Source organism: Actinia tenebrosa, unplaced genomic scaffold (assembly GCF_029948245.1).
Source record: "Actinia tenebrosa isolate PJP-AT-01 unplaced genomic scaffold, QUT_ActTen_1.0 PGA_scaffold14__42_contigs__length_11649687, whole genome shotgun sequence".
NCBI lineage: Eukaryota > Metazoa > Cnidaria > Anthozoa > Actiniaria > Actiniidae > Actinia > Actinia tenebrosa.
Genome location: NW_028292574.1, coordinates 457,240 through 474,217, shown reverse-complemented (window position 1 = coordinate 474,217; position 16,978 = coordinate 457,240). Strand labels below are relative to the sequence as shown.

At 35.7% G+C, this 16,978-nt stretch overlaps 1 protein-coding gene across 1 annotated transcript; it reads right to left on the bottom strand.

Annotated features, from left to right (window-relative positions):
• Positions 1–634: 634 nt before the first annotated feature.
• On the bottom strand, positions 635–1,903 carry LOC116293504 (2-(3-amino-3-carboxypropyl)histidine synthase subunit 2). The gene is made up of 2 exons (XM_031700935.2): positions 1,660–1,903; positions 635–751 (listed from the first exon to the last, which is right to left on the bottom strand). Exons 1-2 carry the CDS (start codon positions 1,855–1,857, stop codon positions 635–637), a joined length of 315 nt encoding a protein of 104 aa, XP_031556795.2. The 5' UTR covers positions 1,858–1,903.
• Between the last annotated feature and the right edge of the window lie 15,075 nt (positions 1,904–16,978).

Here is a 16,978-nt window from a genome sequence, read left to right as displayed (position 1 = left end):
TACATCAGATATTAATAAGAATAATGCTAAAAAATTTATGACTTAAAGGGTGTAGGTACATGTAGTGCTCAGAATTACTGTATGTGAAATCTATAAGTTTTTGAAGCTAATTTATTACACTTGATTCTGAGCGTGACAGCCTAATATGAGGTTTTCCCTAGGTTGCGTTTAACTTCTCGCTGCTTTTCTTTTTCTTAAAATAATTCAAAAATAATATCATTCTTGAAGTCTGAAGTAATTAACATCCTCTAACCAGAAAAATGAGGTCTTTTGAAAGCGTATAAACGGCAAATTGGTCATAAATACCAGTGAAATCTAGAGAGAATGAGGAAACATCTAAACCCAACTTACTCCTCTTACGTCACAGCCCAGTCCTCTAGGTTATCATTTTACGCGGCCAGAGTCAAAGAAATGCCTATTTTCGCACTTTTGACCGCTCGAAAAAAATAGAAAGAAGGGTCAGAATCAAAAAATTCTTTCGACACGTTTCTTAGAATAGCTTATATTTGGATATAAAAAAGTAAAAAAAAAAAGGGTGATAGGCACTTTAAATACCTTGCTTGCTATGTACACTCTCCCCTTGGGTTCCCTGTGTTAGAGTGTTTATCTTGAATTGTGGTGTTAGAGAGTTCACCTACCTTCCATAAGATGTATCAGCTAATACATATATCCTGGCATTTGTTTGTTTTTCCAGTAAGGAGGCGACTGATGATGAGTCTGACAGGAGTGAATCTGGGAACTGCAAAGCAACCTAAAACAAGATATAAGAATCGATGTAATACTGGACAATATCTTGGAGAAGGGGTATGCTGATGCAAAAAGAATAAGGGAAACTACGGCCAAGGATCAAGCATCCAATTGATGGTTTTCAACCATTCCCAAGAGAATTAAATAACAAAAGACATGGTGGCCTTGTTGGAGGATATAACAAAAGCATTCATTGACAATTCTTTTGTTAAATTCCTCCAACATGGCTGACGTGAAAACCATGGATAGGCAAGTGCATTGGTCAAGGCAAGCAAAATAAGATTGAGTAAGAGAAATGAAATAGGAGAATCGTTTTAAATTTTTAAAAAAAATTTTTCAATCATTTATTTGAATTGTATAGTTTGTATTTATTTTATTAATATTTAGATCTTATTAACCAAGCAGGAGGTCTGTACGGGATAATCTTGACCGAGATCTGTACCCGACCGAGGTCAAGATTATCCCGTACAGACTGACCAAGCTCGGTTGATAAGAGTTTTATTATATGACCACTTTTCATTGAAAAGGACAAAATGTTTTTGCTGTAAGATTAATATGCGATCCGACCGGTTAATACCAGAGAATCTAGACCAGTCCGCGATGCGATCTATCCAATCAGATTGCTCAATTTGCTAGTGTCCAGGCTCTAAGATTCACGGTCATATAATAAATTATATTATTCGTATTCCTACCCTAATACTGATGTGAAGCGTACTACTGGTTCATCCTCCCTCCCCTCCCCTCCCCAATCCCCTCCCCTCTAAAATATTTTGCTATAAACTATAACTCCTTATTCCCTTTCAAACCACTATCCTGTACTTATATAAACGATCTTTAAAGTAACTCATTCAACAATTTAGCAATAAATGAAACCAATGGACTTTAATGGATAATCATTTTTGATAAACTCACGTTTTCGTAGTTGTGTTTCGAGATGATTTCAACGGTCTTTTCTATTTCATATATATCCTTCAGCTTATCAAGAGAATCTGTCTTAACAGAAGAAACATTAATATGCCTGTCTATGATGTCTTTGTCGTTGTTACTGAAGGGTAAAGCCTTGGAAATCTCTCCTTTTGCTTCTTCAAGTTTCTTCGACTCGTCCGCCATTTTGTTTTCATGGGTATGCCGCTGACCAAGAGTATACAACAGGAAACCCGCAAAAAATAATATAACATATTGTGTTGACCAAAACATTTGAGTTTTGGATTCCGAAAAAGAAAAGTATGCTTATCAAAGTTGTTCACTATCTAGATAAGAAGGGCCTTAATGTACCAAGGAATTCAGTAGTCAAAGGTGTAAAGTTACGATCTGGTTTCTAATATGAATCAGAAAAATGGGCTTCCTGTGGTATCTTCACCATCCTCGCAACACAGGCAGTCCATACTTTTAAATAGTAAACAATAAACGCACATTATAAATATATATTTTTGAACACACATAAAAATCACTACTCACGTTTTCTGTTTTCACTTGAATAGCATCGATCGATTCGGGGATACGGTACAGAATCTCCATTCGTTTGGACAAGAGTTAGCTTTTGCTGTAATTATGGTAGTTACGCCGCTCTATTTTCTGTTTTAGCTTGTCATCTGGCAGGAACACAAGCGAGGAGATTTCGAACGTCTCTTTCGATTCCTTGTTTGATAAAGAAGAAAAGAGATGAGAAAATAAGGGGAATAAATTTACAGATTCTCCCCGAGTACCCCTTAAAGTATCCTTCTCATATAACCTAATTTATCATTAATCTTCAAAAATAACTGCGTTAAAATAATGTTTCTAGTAATATTAGACCTTTTAATACGATTTCAAGTCGAAATACAAGGATAAAAAAATTTCCTTGTTCCGACACTCCACCTAAGAAAAGTCCGATCCAAGGAGTGAATCCAGGTTCTGATTTTCCACAATTTTGGATTTTGAGGCAAAATGGAACAAATTCTAAAAGTGCAAGTGAAATAGGTGTCAATGGTCTAATTTGTTTTGTTTTGGTCGTAAAAGTAATGGTTTTACGAGCATCAAAAGTATGGACCCGCAAGCCACTTGTAAGCCTATACAACACACCCACCTCTCAAAGGTACTAGGTACTATAATACATTTTTTCATTTTCTAAAAAAAATCGATATAACCTGGATTTTTAAGAGTTTTTTTAAATAAGCTATTAAAAAGTAGAGAGTCAAGAGAGAGAGTCGAGGGTTCTGCCCTCTCGATATTCTCTGTATTCAATGTGGTTCTCCCATAAAATCTCGTAGATTTTTCAGCGAGTTTCAAGCGTGTGCACATCATGGGCTTAAATCGAACGTTCAAAAGTAGACAGTCACCTTAAAATGGAATTAGAAAAAGGATACTCTTACAAATTGTGATTTGAAAAAAGAATACTCTTAAATATGGTCATTTGAAAAATGGATACCCTTAAATATGGTCAAGGATACCCTTAAATATGGTCAAGGATAATCTTCAATATGGTCAAGGACACCCTTAAATATGGTCAAGGATACCCTTAAATATGGTCAAGGATACTCTTATGATATGGTCAAGGATACCCTTAAATGCAGTCAAGGATACCCTTAAATATGGTCAAGGACACCCGCTTAAATATGGTCAAGGATATCATTAAATATGGTCAAGGATACCCTTAAATATGGTCAAGGACACCCGCTTAAATATGGTCAAGGATACCCTTAAATATGGTCAAGGACACCCGCTTAAATATGGTCAAGGATATCATTAAATATGGTCAAGGATACCCTTAAATATGGTGATCTGAAAAAGGATACTCTTAAATATGGTCATTTGATAAAAGAATGAAATGAGAGAAATCAGGTTGAGGTGTATTCAAGTAACGGATACTCAGAATAAGAGTAAATAGTTTGAACCCAGGATGAAGATCGTTGTGAAATGTGATCGTCCGGCTGAGTGTAGTCTTGAGAAAGACTGTTATTGGTGGTGACTAACGTTTCGACAACCTGAGCGGAAGTCATCTTCAGATTCCAGTGAGATACTCAGAATAAATCACGTTGTCTTGGTTTTCAGCCGAATTTCCTCCCCGCGTAAAACCACCAAAAGGCTAGAATGTAATGCGGTCACTGTTTAACGCTGACTTCGATTTTCATTGTACCCTAACATGGCTTTTATCATACTTATGATCGCAATATTCTGTAACTACCATTTATTGGCGGGCGTTCATACACCTCTAACATCACACCATGGCAAATATTTACGTAGTCTAGTCCCAGACTAATTAACTTTCTGTCAACTCCGAGAAGTTGAAAAGTCGAACGCGGAGAAACATTTTTTTCAACTTGTCACAATGGATAGCAAGTGAGTCCAGGGCTGAATTCCTTTGTACCTTGAGTTTTTCACTGTCATATAGAATCTACCATTGATAGTTTTTTCATGCTAGAAGTGATAGGAATTGAAAAAATGCCTTCCAAATGGTTGTGAAAGTGAAGCCGAATCAAGATACCAAGGAAGGCTACATCACGGGCGGAGAGGGACACCTATAAAATACAGTAAATGTATGTAAATTGAGATGTGAGGGGGCCGTGAGATGCACTCTACGCCCGGGATGTAGTCTTTTCCTCAAAACACACCATTTAATCACAAGCCAAGCCTGTTATTCTTTATCCTTCCAGTTGGTTGTAACATGAAGCAATCGTACACGAAACCGAGGGTGATGAGAATGTATTTCTAACTGTTAACAGGTTGAAAGAACAAAGATTGCTCGGAAAAATGAATTGGCCTTCTAGATGTTATTGACCTATGATATCCTACCGATGGAAAGAAAAAAAGATTGCTCTCACAATTGAATTGTCCTTCTAGATGGTAGTTACCTATGTTATCCTACCAATTGTAAGGGCAAGTCATTGGAGAACTAAAATTGAAGCCATGATAACCAGGTCCCCTATGTACGTTCTTAACTTGGTTATTGGGGAAATAAAAATTAAGTCAAAATAACCAAGTTCCCTTTATATTCTTAACTTGGTTATCCATTATTTAATTTTGGTCGGTTTTATTTTTTCATGATTTAATTGTTTTGTATTGAGATTACCAAATGAGATATAAGTTTTGTAATTGGAAAATTTGGAGTAGCTCCCTCACGGTCGCAGCACGCCGCTTAGTTCACATCCAGTGAAAGGACATTTGATGCTCCAAATCAACTGCTAAAGGTAACCATGATATTCGTCCATTTGGTTTCTTTTTTAAAAAGCTTCTTTTACTTTAATTTTTATTTTGAGTTGACCCAAAATATATAGAACTTTTAGATTATAAAAAGATCTCCCTTCAAAGGATGTGAAAAAGTCGCCGTCCGTCACTGTCACTCTTAGTTCACATCCAGTGAAAGGACCTTTGAAACTCTAAGTCAACCGTTGAACCAAATTCGTCCATTAATTTTCTATTGATCGGATTTTTTCTTAATTATTTTTTTGTTTTGTATTGAGTTTACCAAATGAGATATAGATTTTCTAAATGGAATAATTGGATTTAAAAAAGTAGCTCCCTCACGGTCTCAGCACGCTTAGTTCACATCCAGTGAAAGAACCATTCAAGTTGCTAATCAACTGCCGTAAGCCAATATTCGTCCATTACGTTTTACAACTACTTTTGGAGTTGATGAGAAGTTTCAAAGGTGGATTCATTGAATATGATATTCCATTCTAGCAAAATAATTAACATATGCCTTGATTTGATAAAGGTAAAGACGCCAGTCCATAGGCGTAATTGATTATGAGTTGTATCACACAACAAAAAGCCCTTTCATAATTAAAAATCGATTCCACTGCGCATACGATTTTATCCCGAATTTCTCACCTTCTTTTGTCTAAACCTTCTTTTGATCTTAATTAAACAAAAGAAGGTAAGAAATTCAGGATAAAATCACTAGTTCACACGCTTCAAAAGGACGGTCGGTTAACACTAGTTCACACGCTTCAAAAGGACGGTCGGTTAGCACTAGTTCACACGCTTCAAAAGGACGGTCGGTTACCACTAGTTCGGCTACTTTGCTTTCCTTCACATGCTGCAGAGGGACGACAAGTTCTATCGATGTAATATCTAAGAGAAAAATAGGCATCTTTGGAATACTTTAGAGTGTTCTGAACCGGCTTTTACTCCGCTTTCATTCACGCGCATCAGTAGGACACCTTCTGTGGATGTAATATCTAAAAGAAAAATAAGCCTACTTAATTTGGTTTCCTTTTGAGTGTTGTGATCTTTGTGAAACCCCGGCTACTCGGAACCCCTTCACACGCTTCAGAGGACGCTTTCTGTCGATCTAATTTCTAAAATAACATTGGGCTTGTGGCTGTGGAAACCTAGCACGAACTGTACAAATTGAAAGAACATGCACTGCTGTTGGATTAGCGTGTAGGTTTGACTTTACCTTTATTTTAATGGTTCTACAAAGCAAAAAGAAAAAGAAAAGCTATGGGGAGATTGGATAAACCGTTTGCGGAAAAAAAAAGATTCTTAAAATTTATTAAATGCGGGAGAAAAAAAGAAAAAAAATCTTTCAAAAGGCGAGTCCACAACAGAATTTAAAAAAATAAAAAATCGATTCCAAGGTGCCATACCCCCGAGACATCCGCAGAGCTGAGGCGTCGTATGGACTTCGGACCTGACGGCGATTAAATCCTTCTGCCCTTGGGTGCACGAATTACGCAAGAAAATGTTCTAGCCGAAGCATCAGGGGAGAGACCAGCCGGCCCCCAGACCATATCGGCTAATCCCTTGCATCTCTGCCACGCACGGAATCGGTTAAAAATTTGATGTTAAAAAGTCTAGTCTATCTGGTGCATTGTTTTCACGGCTATTGTTATGCTGATTCGTAGAGGACCGTGGCTCAGTGGGATAAACTTGGGCATCGAAGAAGAAACCAAGTCAAGCCCGTAAAGGGAAGGTTAGTATTTGGATGGGTGGCCTAAGCATTACACCGGCTAAAACAAACTTTTGTTCCTGAATTATTTTAATATATCAGATCAAACTAATCTATTAAGAAGAGAAAAAGGCTATGAAAGAATACCGTTAGATTGACCTGAATTTCTTTTAATTGAGAAAAGGTCTACTCTGAGAAAACGCGCTACTCTCCAAATTCGAGACAAAATATGGAAAAAACTTAAAATCTGCAGGACACTTGTTTAGCGCCCGAAAGCTAGTCTATACATTTATTCATCCTTTGTTTGAGATTCGATTGAAACATATAATTTTTCGATCATAAAAAAGGTCCTTTCGATGGATGTGAAAAAGTAGCACGACGCTTAGTTCACATCCAGTGAAAGGACCTTTGAAGCTCCTAATCAACTGCTAAAGGTAACCATGTTATTCATCCATTTGGTTTCTCTTTTTTTTTTTTTAATATTTTGAGTTCACCCAAAATATATAGAACATTTGGATTATAAAAAATCTCCCTTCAATGGATGTGAAAAAGTCGCCGTCCGTCACTGTCTCACTCTTAGTTCACATCCAGTGAAAAGATCTTTGACGTTCCTAATCAACTCTTGAACCATATTCGTTCATTAAGTTTTTTTAACTATCAATTTTCATTAGCTGATTTAATTTTTGTTCTACGTTTGCCAAAATACATAGCTTTTCGAATTGAAAAAGGTTCTTTCAATGGATGTGAAAAGATAGCTCCCTCACGGTCTCAGCACGCTGCTTAGTTCACATCCAGTAAAAGGACATTTGAAACTCTAAGTCAAGCGTTGAACCAAATTCGTCCATTAATTTTCTATTGATCGGTTTTATTTTTTTATTACTTATTTGTTTTGTATTGAGTTTACCAAATGAAATATAAGTTTTGTAAATGGAAAATTGGATGTGAAAAAGTAGCTCCCTCACGGTCGCAGCACGCTTATTAGTTCACATCCAGTGAAAGGACCTTTGACACTACTAATCAACTGCTAAAGGTAACCATGATATTAGTCCATTTGGATTCTTTTTTAAAAAGCTTCTTTTAGTTTTATTTTTATTTTGAGTTGACCCAAAATATATAGAACTTTTAGATTATAAAAAGATCTCCCTTCAATGGATGTGAAAAAGTCGCCGTCCCTTACTGTCTCACTCTTAGTTCACATCCAGTGAAAGGATCTTCGACGTTCCTAATCAACTCTTGATACAAATTCGTCCATTAATTTCCTTTTGATCGGTTTTATTTTTTTATTATTTATTTGTTTTGTATGGAGTTTACCAAATGAAATATAAGTTTTGTAAATGGAAAATTGGATGTGAAAAAGTAGCTCCCTCACGGTTCGCAGCACGCTTAGTTCACATTCAGTGAAAGGACCTTTGACACTACTGATCAACTGCTAAAGGTAACCATGATATTAGTCCATTTGGATTCTTTTTTAAAAAGCTTCTTTTAGTTTTATTTTTATTTTGAGTTGACCCAAAATATATAGAACTTTTAGATTATAAAAAGATCTCCCTTCAAAGGATGTGAAAAAGTCGCCGTCCATCACTGTCTCGCTCTTAGTTCACATCCAGTGAAAGGATCTTTGACGCTCCTAATCAACTCTTGAAACAAATTCGTCCATTAATTTCCTTTTGATCGGTTTTATTTTTTTATTATTTATTTGTTTTGTATTGAGTTTACCAAATGAAATATAAGTTTTGTAAATAGAAAATTGGATGGGAAAAAGTAGCTCCCTCACGGTTTCAGCACGCTTAGTTCACATCCAGTGAAAGGACCTTTGCCGCTACTAATCATTTCTTGAACCATATTCTTTCCTTAAGTTTTTTGAACTATCAATTTTCATTTGCTGAATTATTTCTTGTTCTACGTTTGCCAAAATACATAGCTTTTCGAATTTAAAAAGGTCCTTTCAATGGATGTGAAAAAATAGCTCCCTCACGGTCTCAGCACGCTTAGTTCACATCTAGTGAAAGGACCCTCGAAGCTTATAATCAACTCCCAATATTCGTCCATTACGTTTTATTACTACTTTTGGAGGTCATTATAAGCTTCACTAAGGTCCCTTCATTGGATATGATATTCCATTCTAGCAAAACAATTAACATAGGTCTTGACTTAAGCAAGAGTAAAGACGCCAGTCCATAGGCGTAATTGATTATAAGTTGAATCACGACAATTGTAATAAAGGGGTTGGGTTCCCTATGGTATCCTGACCTTCGTCGCACCACAGGAATTCCATACTTTTAAATAGTCAAGAATAAACACATACATACATACATACATATATGTTACTGGACAGAAATAAAAATCACTACTCACGTTTTCTATCTTCTCTTGAATAGGATTGATGCAGGGATACTGTACGGAATATCCATCCCTTTGGAATAAACACTTTCTTGCGGTATTAGTTATATCTTTGGTAACTGTACGCCGCTTTATTTTCTGTTTTAGCTTCTGTTATCTGGCAGGACGACAAGTGAGGAGTTTTCGAACGTCTTTTTTGATTTCTTGTTGGTAAAGATGAAAAGAAATAGCTTAATTAAAAAAAATAAACTTACAGATTCTCACTGAGTACCCATAACCGTTTCCTTTTCATAAAAACCATTTTTTTCATTTTTTTCGAAAATTAACTTCGTTAAAGTTAATTTTCTAGTATTGTTAGACTTTTCACCGTGATTTTATGTTGAAATACTAAACCAATATTCTTTCTCGATCCCACACTCCACCTAAGAAAAGTCCGATCCAAGGAGTCAATCCAGATCTGAATTTTCCACAATTTTGGATTTTGAGGCAAAAAGTTACAAATTCTAAAAGAGCAAATGAAATAGATGTCAATGGTGTAATTTGTTTTGTGTTTTTTTTTTTTTTTTTTTTTTTTTGTCGTAAAAGAAATGGTTTTACGAGCATCAAAAGTATCACCCCTCTCAACATACCTCCTCTCCCCCAAGGTACTGGGTACCACAATTGGACATTTGGAGGCCAAAACCTGACGCTAAGTACTCGACACATTGAAAAACATTCCGAAAAACCAGACCAAACATGCTATAAGGCGATCTCTGTTTAGGCTGCGAAGTGACATTATTGATCCACATGTATATCGATAAAATTATAAGGACTATCCGAACACGATTTCTATGTATAGTATCGAAAATCAGAATAGTTAGTTATTTCCCTTTTTTCATCGAATCACACAATCCACGCTACACTAAAATATTGCCCAAACACCAGTGACAATAAGAATGTGGCATGGCATCCAGTTTAATTCCAGGAATACTATTTTTTGCTCGGACAAGCTGAAAATTCGCGCGCGGGGAAATACATTTTCATCTTGTTTTATGGGACAGAGATTGAGTCCAGGAGTGGATTAGTTGGGATCTTCATATTTTCACGGTCATACAGAATCTACTCTTTATTATTGTTCCATAATTTTAGTGTTACGAATCGAAAAGAGTGGCTTCCAAATGGTTTTTACTGGAATTACTCGAGATGCGAATAAAAGCTACATCGCGGGCAATGAGTGACCACATAAAATACAGTAAATGTATGTAAATTGAGCTGTGAGGGGGCCGTGAAACGCACTCTACGCCCGTGCTGTAGTCTTTTCTTCAAAACGCACCATTCAGTCACAAGCCAAGCCTGTTTTTCTTTATCCTTCCAGTTGGTTGTATCATGAAGTAATCGTACATGAAACCAAGGGTAATTAGGATGGATTTCTAAGCGCTACAGTCATCAACAAGGACGAAGCAGACTAACAACAAGTTTGAGAAAAAAATTGAACGACATGCAGTGTCAAGACTAAAGCCTCTTGTTCAAAAAGCACGTTAAAAAATAATTAAAAAAAGTCCAAATCAGGAAAACTACATGGGCCATTATCAGAGGGTACTGAGAAACCCTGTTTATAGAATGAAGGGGTTCAGGGGGCTTTTAAATTAAGCCTGGTTTTCACAAGCGACGCAAGCGCAAGCACAAGCATAAAAGCGCAAGCATAAGAGGCCTTAAAAATTCCGTTTACACTGGCGATTTTTGCGGCGATTTTTGCTGCAATTTTCGGAAATATTAAATCTTTGGTCTCATCCTTCAAAAGAGACACTCGTCTAGGAAAATCTTGGTATCCTGAAAAAAACTTTACAAGTAAATTCTTTACCATTATCTATTATGGACAAATTCGCAAAAACATCGCAGCAAAAATCGCCGCAAAAATCGCGGCAAAAATCGCTAGTGTAAACGGGGCTTTATTTCATCGTGAAAATTGTCAAACGCAAGCATAAGCGCAAGCACAACGAAAAGGAAAATTTTGATCCCTGTGTTTTTGCTTGTGCTTATGCTGGCGTTTGACAATTTTCACAATGAAATAAGGCCTCTTATGCTTTCGCTTTTATGCTTGCGCTTGTGCTTGCGTCGCTCGTGAAAACCGGGCTTTAGAGTTAATACCAAATTAAGTGCTGTTGTCCCCTGAGCCACCTCGGCAAAATATATAATGAATAATACTTTAATTCTTAATAGTAACGCCAATTTTAAAATAAATGACCAATAACGCTTTACAATATTAACTGTTTATCCAAATATAATGAATAAAAGTATATAAATGCTGATACTAGGTCAAATGCATGCATACTTATAGTAATTTATTTGTGAAGTAAAATCAAAACTTAGATATATAAATACAAAGCAGCATTTTTTGAAATAAGTGCATGTGTAAATACAAAAACTTAAATTGAGTTTGTTCGTTATCTCGACTGCTATGAAAAATTATTGGCTCAAGTCAAGCTCGAACGTACGGCTAATTTCAGGATCAAATGCGGCTCACTCTAAGGTCACAATGTAGTGTTACATTTTATTCTGGCATTCCGAGGGTCGAGGTCGAGGGCGGAGTAGACCCACATGGTAAAATCCAACGCGATCCGGCTCTGTTTTAGCCGTGCATTGACTTTGATCCGCATGGTATCGATAAAATTCTTTTTACTCAACTTTTTTTGCAGCGCTATCGTCGAATCACACGGTCCCCGTTAAGCCAGGGTATTGTCGATACACCGTTAAGATCACGGCCCGTCTGTACCTTATTTAGTCCAGGACTCAGCTTTCTATCGACTTCGACAAGCTGTAAAGTCGCACGCGGGAAAACGAATTCTTCTGCTTGTTTTAGCGAACGAAAATTGAGTATAGGACTGATTAGTCTGTATTTTTACGGTCATACGGAATCTACTCTTTATGCTTTTCCATAATTTTAGTGTTACGAATCGAAAAAAATGGCTTCCAAATGGTTTTCACTGGAATTACTCGAGATGCGAATAAAAGCTACATCGCGGGCGATGAGTGACACCATAAAATACAGTAAATGTATGTAATTTAGGCTGTGAGGGGCCCGTGAAACGCACTCTACGCCCGGGATGTAGTCTTTTTCTCAAAACGCAACATGCAATCACAAACCAAGCCTGTTATTCATTACCCTTCCACTTGGTTGTATCATGAAGTAATCGTACACGAAACCGAGGCTTGTAACAATGGATGTCTATCCGCTACAGTCATCATGGACAAACAATAAACGACAATTTTGACAAGAAGAGTTTGGAGACTTATCTCGATAATAGACATTGATTTCTGAAGTAAAAAAATCTTAAACCTTTAAAAAATATATCAGCATTTTGAAAAATAGGTATACCTCTCGATCCTAAATCACGTTTTAAAAGCTTAAAACCCATCTCAACCTCTCCTCCCTCAGTGCTTAAAGAAAAGTCCAACCAAGCCCATATAATATCGTACCCAGAGCCCACGTTCTTTTGGTCAGCACCAAGATTTGAAGCCCAGCCTCCAATCCTGCAATATTTTACAGTAAGACTAGTTATAAACCAGATTAACCTGTCTGAGTACATCTGAAATTACTACCGGGAAACAAGTTCAGTGTGTTCTTGTTGTGACTAATACCGTACTGTGTGTTTTATTTTATATAAAATTTATATAAAAGTTATATAAAATAAAGTAAACGCATTCAATAAAAATATTTCTTAAAGCGGTCTTTTTTTGAGCCATGTAAATTGTGGGTTATCACATGATTAGGACTTGATATAAATACCTGATTAAATTCATAGCAATATTTGAAAAATGAGCGGTAGCTAAAAGTGCCCGGCATGCGGGCTTTGCTTTGTGGAATGGCACGCGCACGATGGCGCCAAAAAACAGCGCCTTTTGTTTCACTCAGATTTAGCGCGCTTTTTCAAACTTCCTAAATTTAACTTGCCCCAATGTATATAAAGTCTGATTAAGTGGATATGTGCTGCATTTTAGTAGATGAACTTGACTCATGTAAAATTTACATGGGTTTTTTAACAGTTGCATGGGATTTTGACCTTTCAATTCAACCATTCAATTATGGACTTTATGCCAAAGTTATATCGGAAAATTAAATCTGACAGTTAGTGCACATTTGTTTACAAGTCATTTTCATGCTGAATAGACACAAAATTATGAGAAATCTTACGTTTTAAAGTGAAAAAATAACCATAAGGCTCTATGCAGAGTTTAGAAAAATTATTTGCATGAAAAACAAACGTCTCGCTACTTCTAAACTTCAAAATTCAAACTTGGATTTCTTTTGTTTTTTGTTTTCTTTTGTTTTTGGTTATTATCGGTATAGAAAACACAAGACTACAGAAGTCTGTTAACTCCAGTCACTATAAAATACCTGTTAAAATCTCAGCAGGTATGCAATAATATAATAACTGCAGAACAGACCGTCTCAAAGAATCGATTCTTTTTCTTCCGAGTACTACACGAGGAGGCCATTGTTTCGAAGAGTGATTGCACGAGTTTGGCACACGCCTGGAGTACAGTCAAAGACTTGAGACAACCTTGGCCATAATGGCACTTTTGTCTGCCTATTATCGACACAACAGGGACTTGTTTTGAAGGTCAGCTAAACAAAATGGTGGTCACGTGTTAGTGAGTCTGGTGGCGGAAAAAACTTCTAAGCCGCAATGGCACTTGGCCAAGGTGATGTAACCGTCACCCCTTACCATCTTGTTGGAAAAAATAAGCAAAAATCTCACATTTTAAAGATGATTTACCTAACGTACCTGATTTACGTAACGTAAATACCCAAAAATAACATATGAAAAGTTTTCTACCTTTTTACGATTTTGAGGTATAAATTTCAGGAGTAAATAATGAACTGGAAGCAACAGGTTGGGCGAGCAGATAAATTAGTTTTGAGCTTCACTGACCCATTGCTTGTGGCCTGTAAACATTTCCCCCTTTCAGCCTATTCATAATTAACTACAATTTGGAAGTTTTGCCAAATATCCAAAGCAAAATAATACCGAATTAAATGAAGCAACAGGTAGCTTGTAAACAAAACTAAAAAAAGAACGAAAAACGAGCCAAATTGAACTCAGCCCGAAGTTATAACAACTCATTTGGAACAACCTATCTTGGGCTATTCCAGGATTTCAGAATTTTATTTTGTAAATCTTATTTTTCCCCGTTGTCTTTTCGCAGTTCTACCTGTTGCTGTTTATAATCAATTAAGTAGAAAGCTTTATCTGGTACCAGTTCAACTAATAAATTATTCAGCTCACAGTCCTAATTATAAATTGCTAAAATACAAAGGACGGTATGACTTTGAATTGTCGGTACCTCTCGTTGACTTAATTTTCGTTTTTCTGATACATTTCTCTACCAAAACAGCACATAAACGAAAGATTTCCAAGGAAAAGAATATATTTTGTAAAGAGTTTGCCTTATTTTCTTTGGCTCGAAATATTTTACACGAATCCAGGAAGAAAAAGATGGACAATTGCCAATGTGCAGTCAGTATTTTCGTGATTTTAGCCAACTTAGTAATGTTTTTCATTTTGCTTTTGAAAGGCTAAGTTTTCCCCGATATAAAATGTAGTTTTTATATGCATTTATGAGAATCTAGCTGATTATGAAATTTACGGGTGGAAAAGCACACATTCTGCTTTATTTAGCTCTCGAGATAAATCTATTAAAAATTCATAGGACTTACTTAGGGATTACTTATTAGGACCTGTTGCAACTTATTAAATATGTAACAGCAGAACTTCATTTAGAGGACTTCAGCACACACTGAGAGACTCAGGAGGCTGTCCTGCAATGTATTACATTCTTTATTTTTATTTTTGAGAGCAAAAATATACATAAACACTGGCAATTCGATATCCAAAATCTTTTTTTTCAGCTTTTGGTCCTCGCCCTATTCATCGATGAAATTCTATCCCCTTCCCCCAATCAATCAACTTCGTCCTCTTCTGCTCCGATCACTACCTAAGAAGACAGATATTTTTTATTAGTTTTTCATTCTTTCAGTCCATCTTGAGCCTACACGTAAATAATTTTGGCGCCATTTTATTGTGTTTTCCATCTTAGGTACGTAATTTAGCCGTTTTTATCGATAGAAATTGGCTCAGGGGATGATTTATGGTATGTCAGTATTGTAAAAAAGTGACAATAACTCGAAGTGTGCTTACTGTAAGTTTGAGAATTTTTGCCTACGTGTCGGGACAGGAGCAATCTGTGGCACTATCGAACTGAATCATTGGAAAACAACCTTGGTTATTCATGAAAAGACTTACTAGACCAGCGGGATATTTTTATGGAGGCAACAGAACAAAGAAATTAATAAAGTCGCTAGAAAAACATATTTGCCTCCCTGGCGTGTTGAAGTTGAAATACGAAAAATCTTTCAAAGGGAACTAAGAGTATATTGTCAATTTTAGGTTATTGGAATTATAGGGTAACAGAGGAGTTTTCGACTTTGGAAGCCAGATTTCTAAATTTTATCTTAGGTGCACTTTGACTGACTTGTTGAATTATGGCAGCAGATTGTCAAAAATGAATCGAAAAACCTTCCAGTTGCAGCTGGTGTTAAACACAGACGTCTAAATTATATTTAACGCGTCGAAACAAAAGCAACATTTATCTAAAATGAGACTAAACTTTGTCCAATTTTGTTTAAAACAAGAAATGGCTCATTTTTGAAACTCATTCAGTGAATTTATGGCGGAAACGCCTCCTTGATTGAAAATTTTTTCATTAAGCGACTGGTTGCCAAGACGACATAAGACGATTTCTTGAAGCGCATGCTCAGTGAGAAGTATTACATAAAAGAAAAGAAAAAGAAAAGAAAAACAATGACAAAATGAAGCTTTTTGTGATGGTTCTCTCTCGAATGAACTACGTTTTTCGCTAGCTTTGAATTTACGGCGCAAATGATTTCTATTTTTTCGATATATTTTTCTCATCATCGTTATGGTGAAGGTTTTTGGAAGCAATTTATTTATGGCATAGTTTTACTAACACCTGTTGCCTATCTATATCTCTTCCACCTGTTGATATCAATAGAGAAGAAAGAAACAAACCCTAATGATATGCTAAGCTACAATATTCTATTTACTATTCAGAGCAGAGTTCAACGTTAATGCCAGGACAAAAGTATAATTCTTAGAGACGAAAATTCTAAATTAACTCAAACAGTTTTGTTCGATTTTTGACCGATTTCCCCTTATTTTTCAGTTCCAATTTCTAAATCCCCAAATTCTCCATTCTAATAGAAAATGTCATTATTTAAACTGTCTTTGTTTATTCAAAGATTTTGTAGATATTTTGTCTAATTCTCGTTTTGAATAAAGAGGTAAATCACATTGATAGTTTGACATGTCAAAAATATCAAAAAAATATTGGCTGCAATGCCTTTAGCGAGACCAAATAAAAATATTTTTTCTCTGTTGAATTATGCGAAGATTAAAATTTGATAAGTAATGAAGACTCAAAAAAAAAAAAAAAAAAAAAAAAAAAAACCAATGAATTTTGTGGTTTATTTTCTTTGTCACGATAGCTATTAGCGGTTGGAAGTCACGTAATAAAAGTCACGATATTTTGCGTGACGTGACATCCCGGATATATTCATTTGAATTTGAACGCACATCTATATATATATATATATATCAGTTTCGATTTCATACTTCAAATTTTCAATATTATTTTGGTGATAAATTATTATATTTTTCAATTGTTGTGGATTAAATCATCCTTTCTTTTAAGGGAAAATCTATGCTAATTCATAATTGTAGGACTCTATTACTTTGGATGTTTTTTTGCATTATACAGAAATCTCCTAAACGTTTACGGATTATGGCTCAAAATGCCGGATATTTGAGCTTAATTTTCAAGAGGATCAAATAGCTGTGCCCATATCTCTAATTGATACAAACAAATTCAAAAACAGGATGGATAAATCAAGGAATAAACGAAAAATAAAAAATAAAAAAACCTAATCAGATTTTATTTTTTTTGAAGTAATTTTATATA

Coding starts and splice junctions, on each gene's coding strand:
- LOC116293504 (XM_031700935.2), bottom strand. CDS start 1,857: ATGGCGGACGAGTCGAAGAAACTTGAAGAAGCAAAAGGAGAGATTTCC. Junction 752..1,659: donor CGAAACACAACTACGAAAAC/GTGAGTTTATCA, acceptor ATCTTGTTTTAG/GTTGCTTTGCAGTTCCCAGA.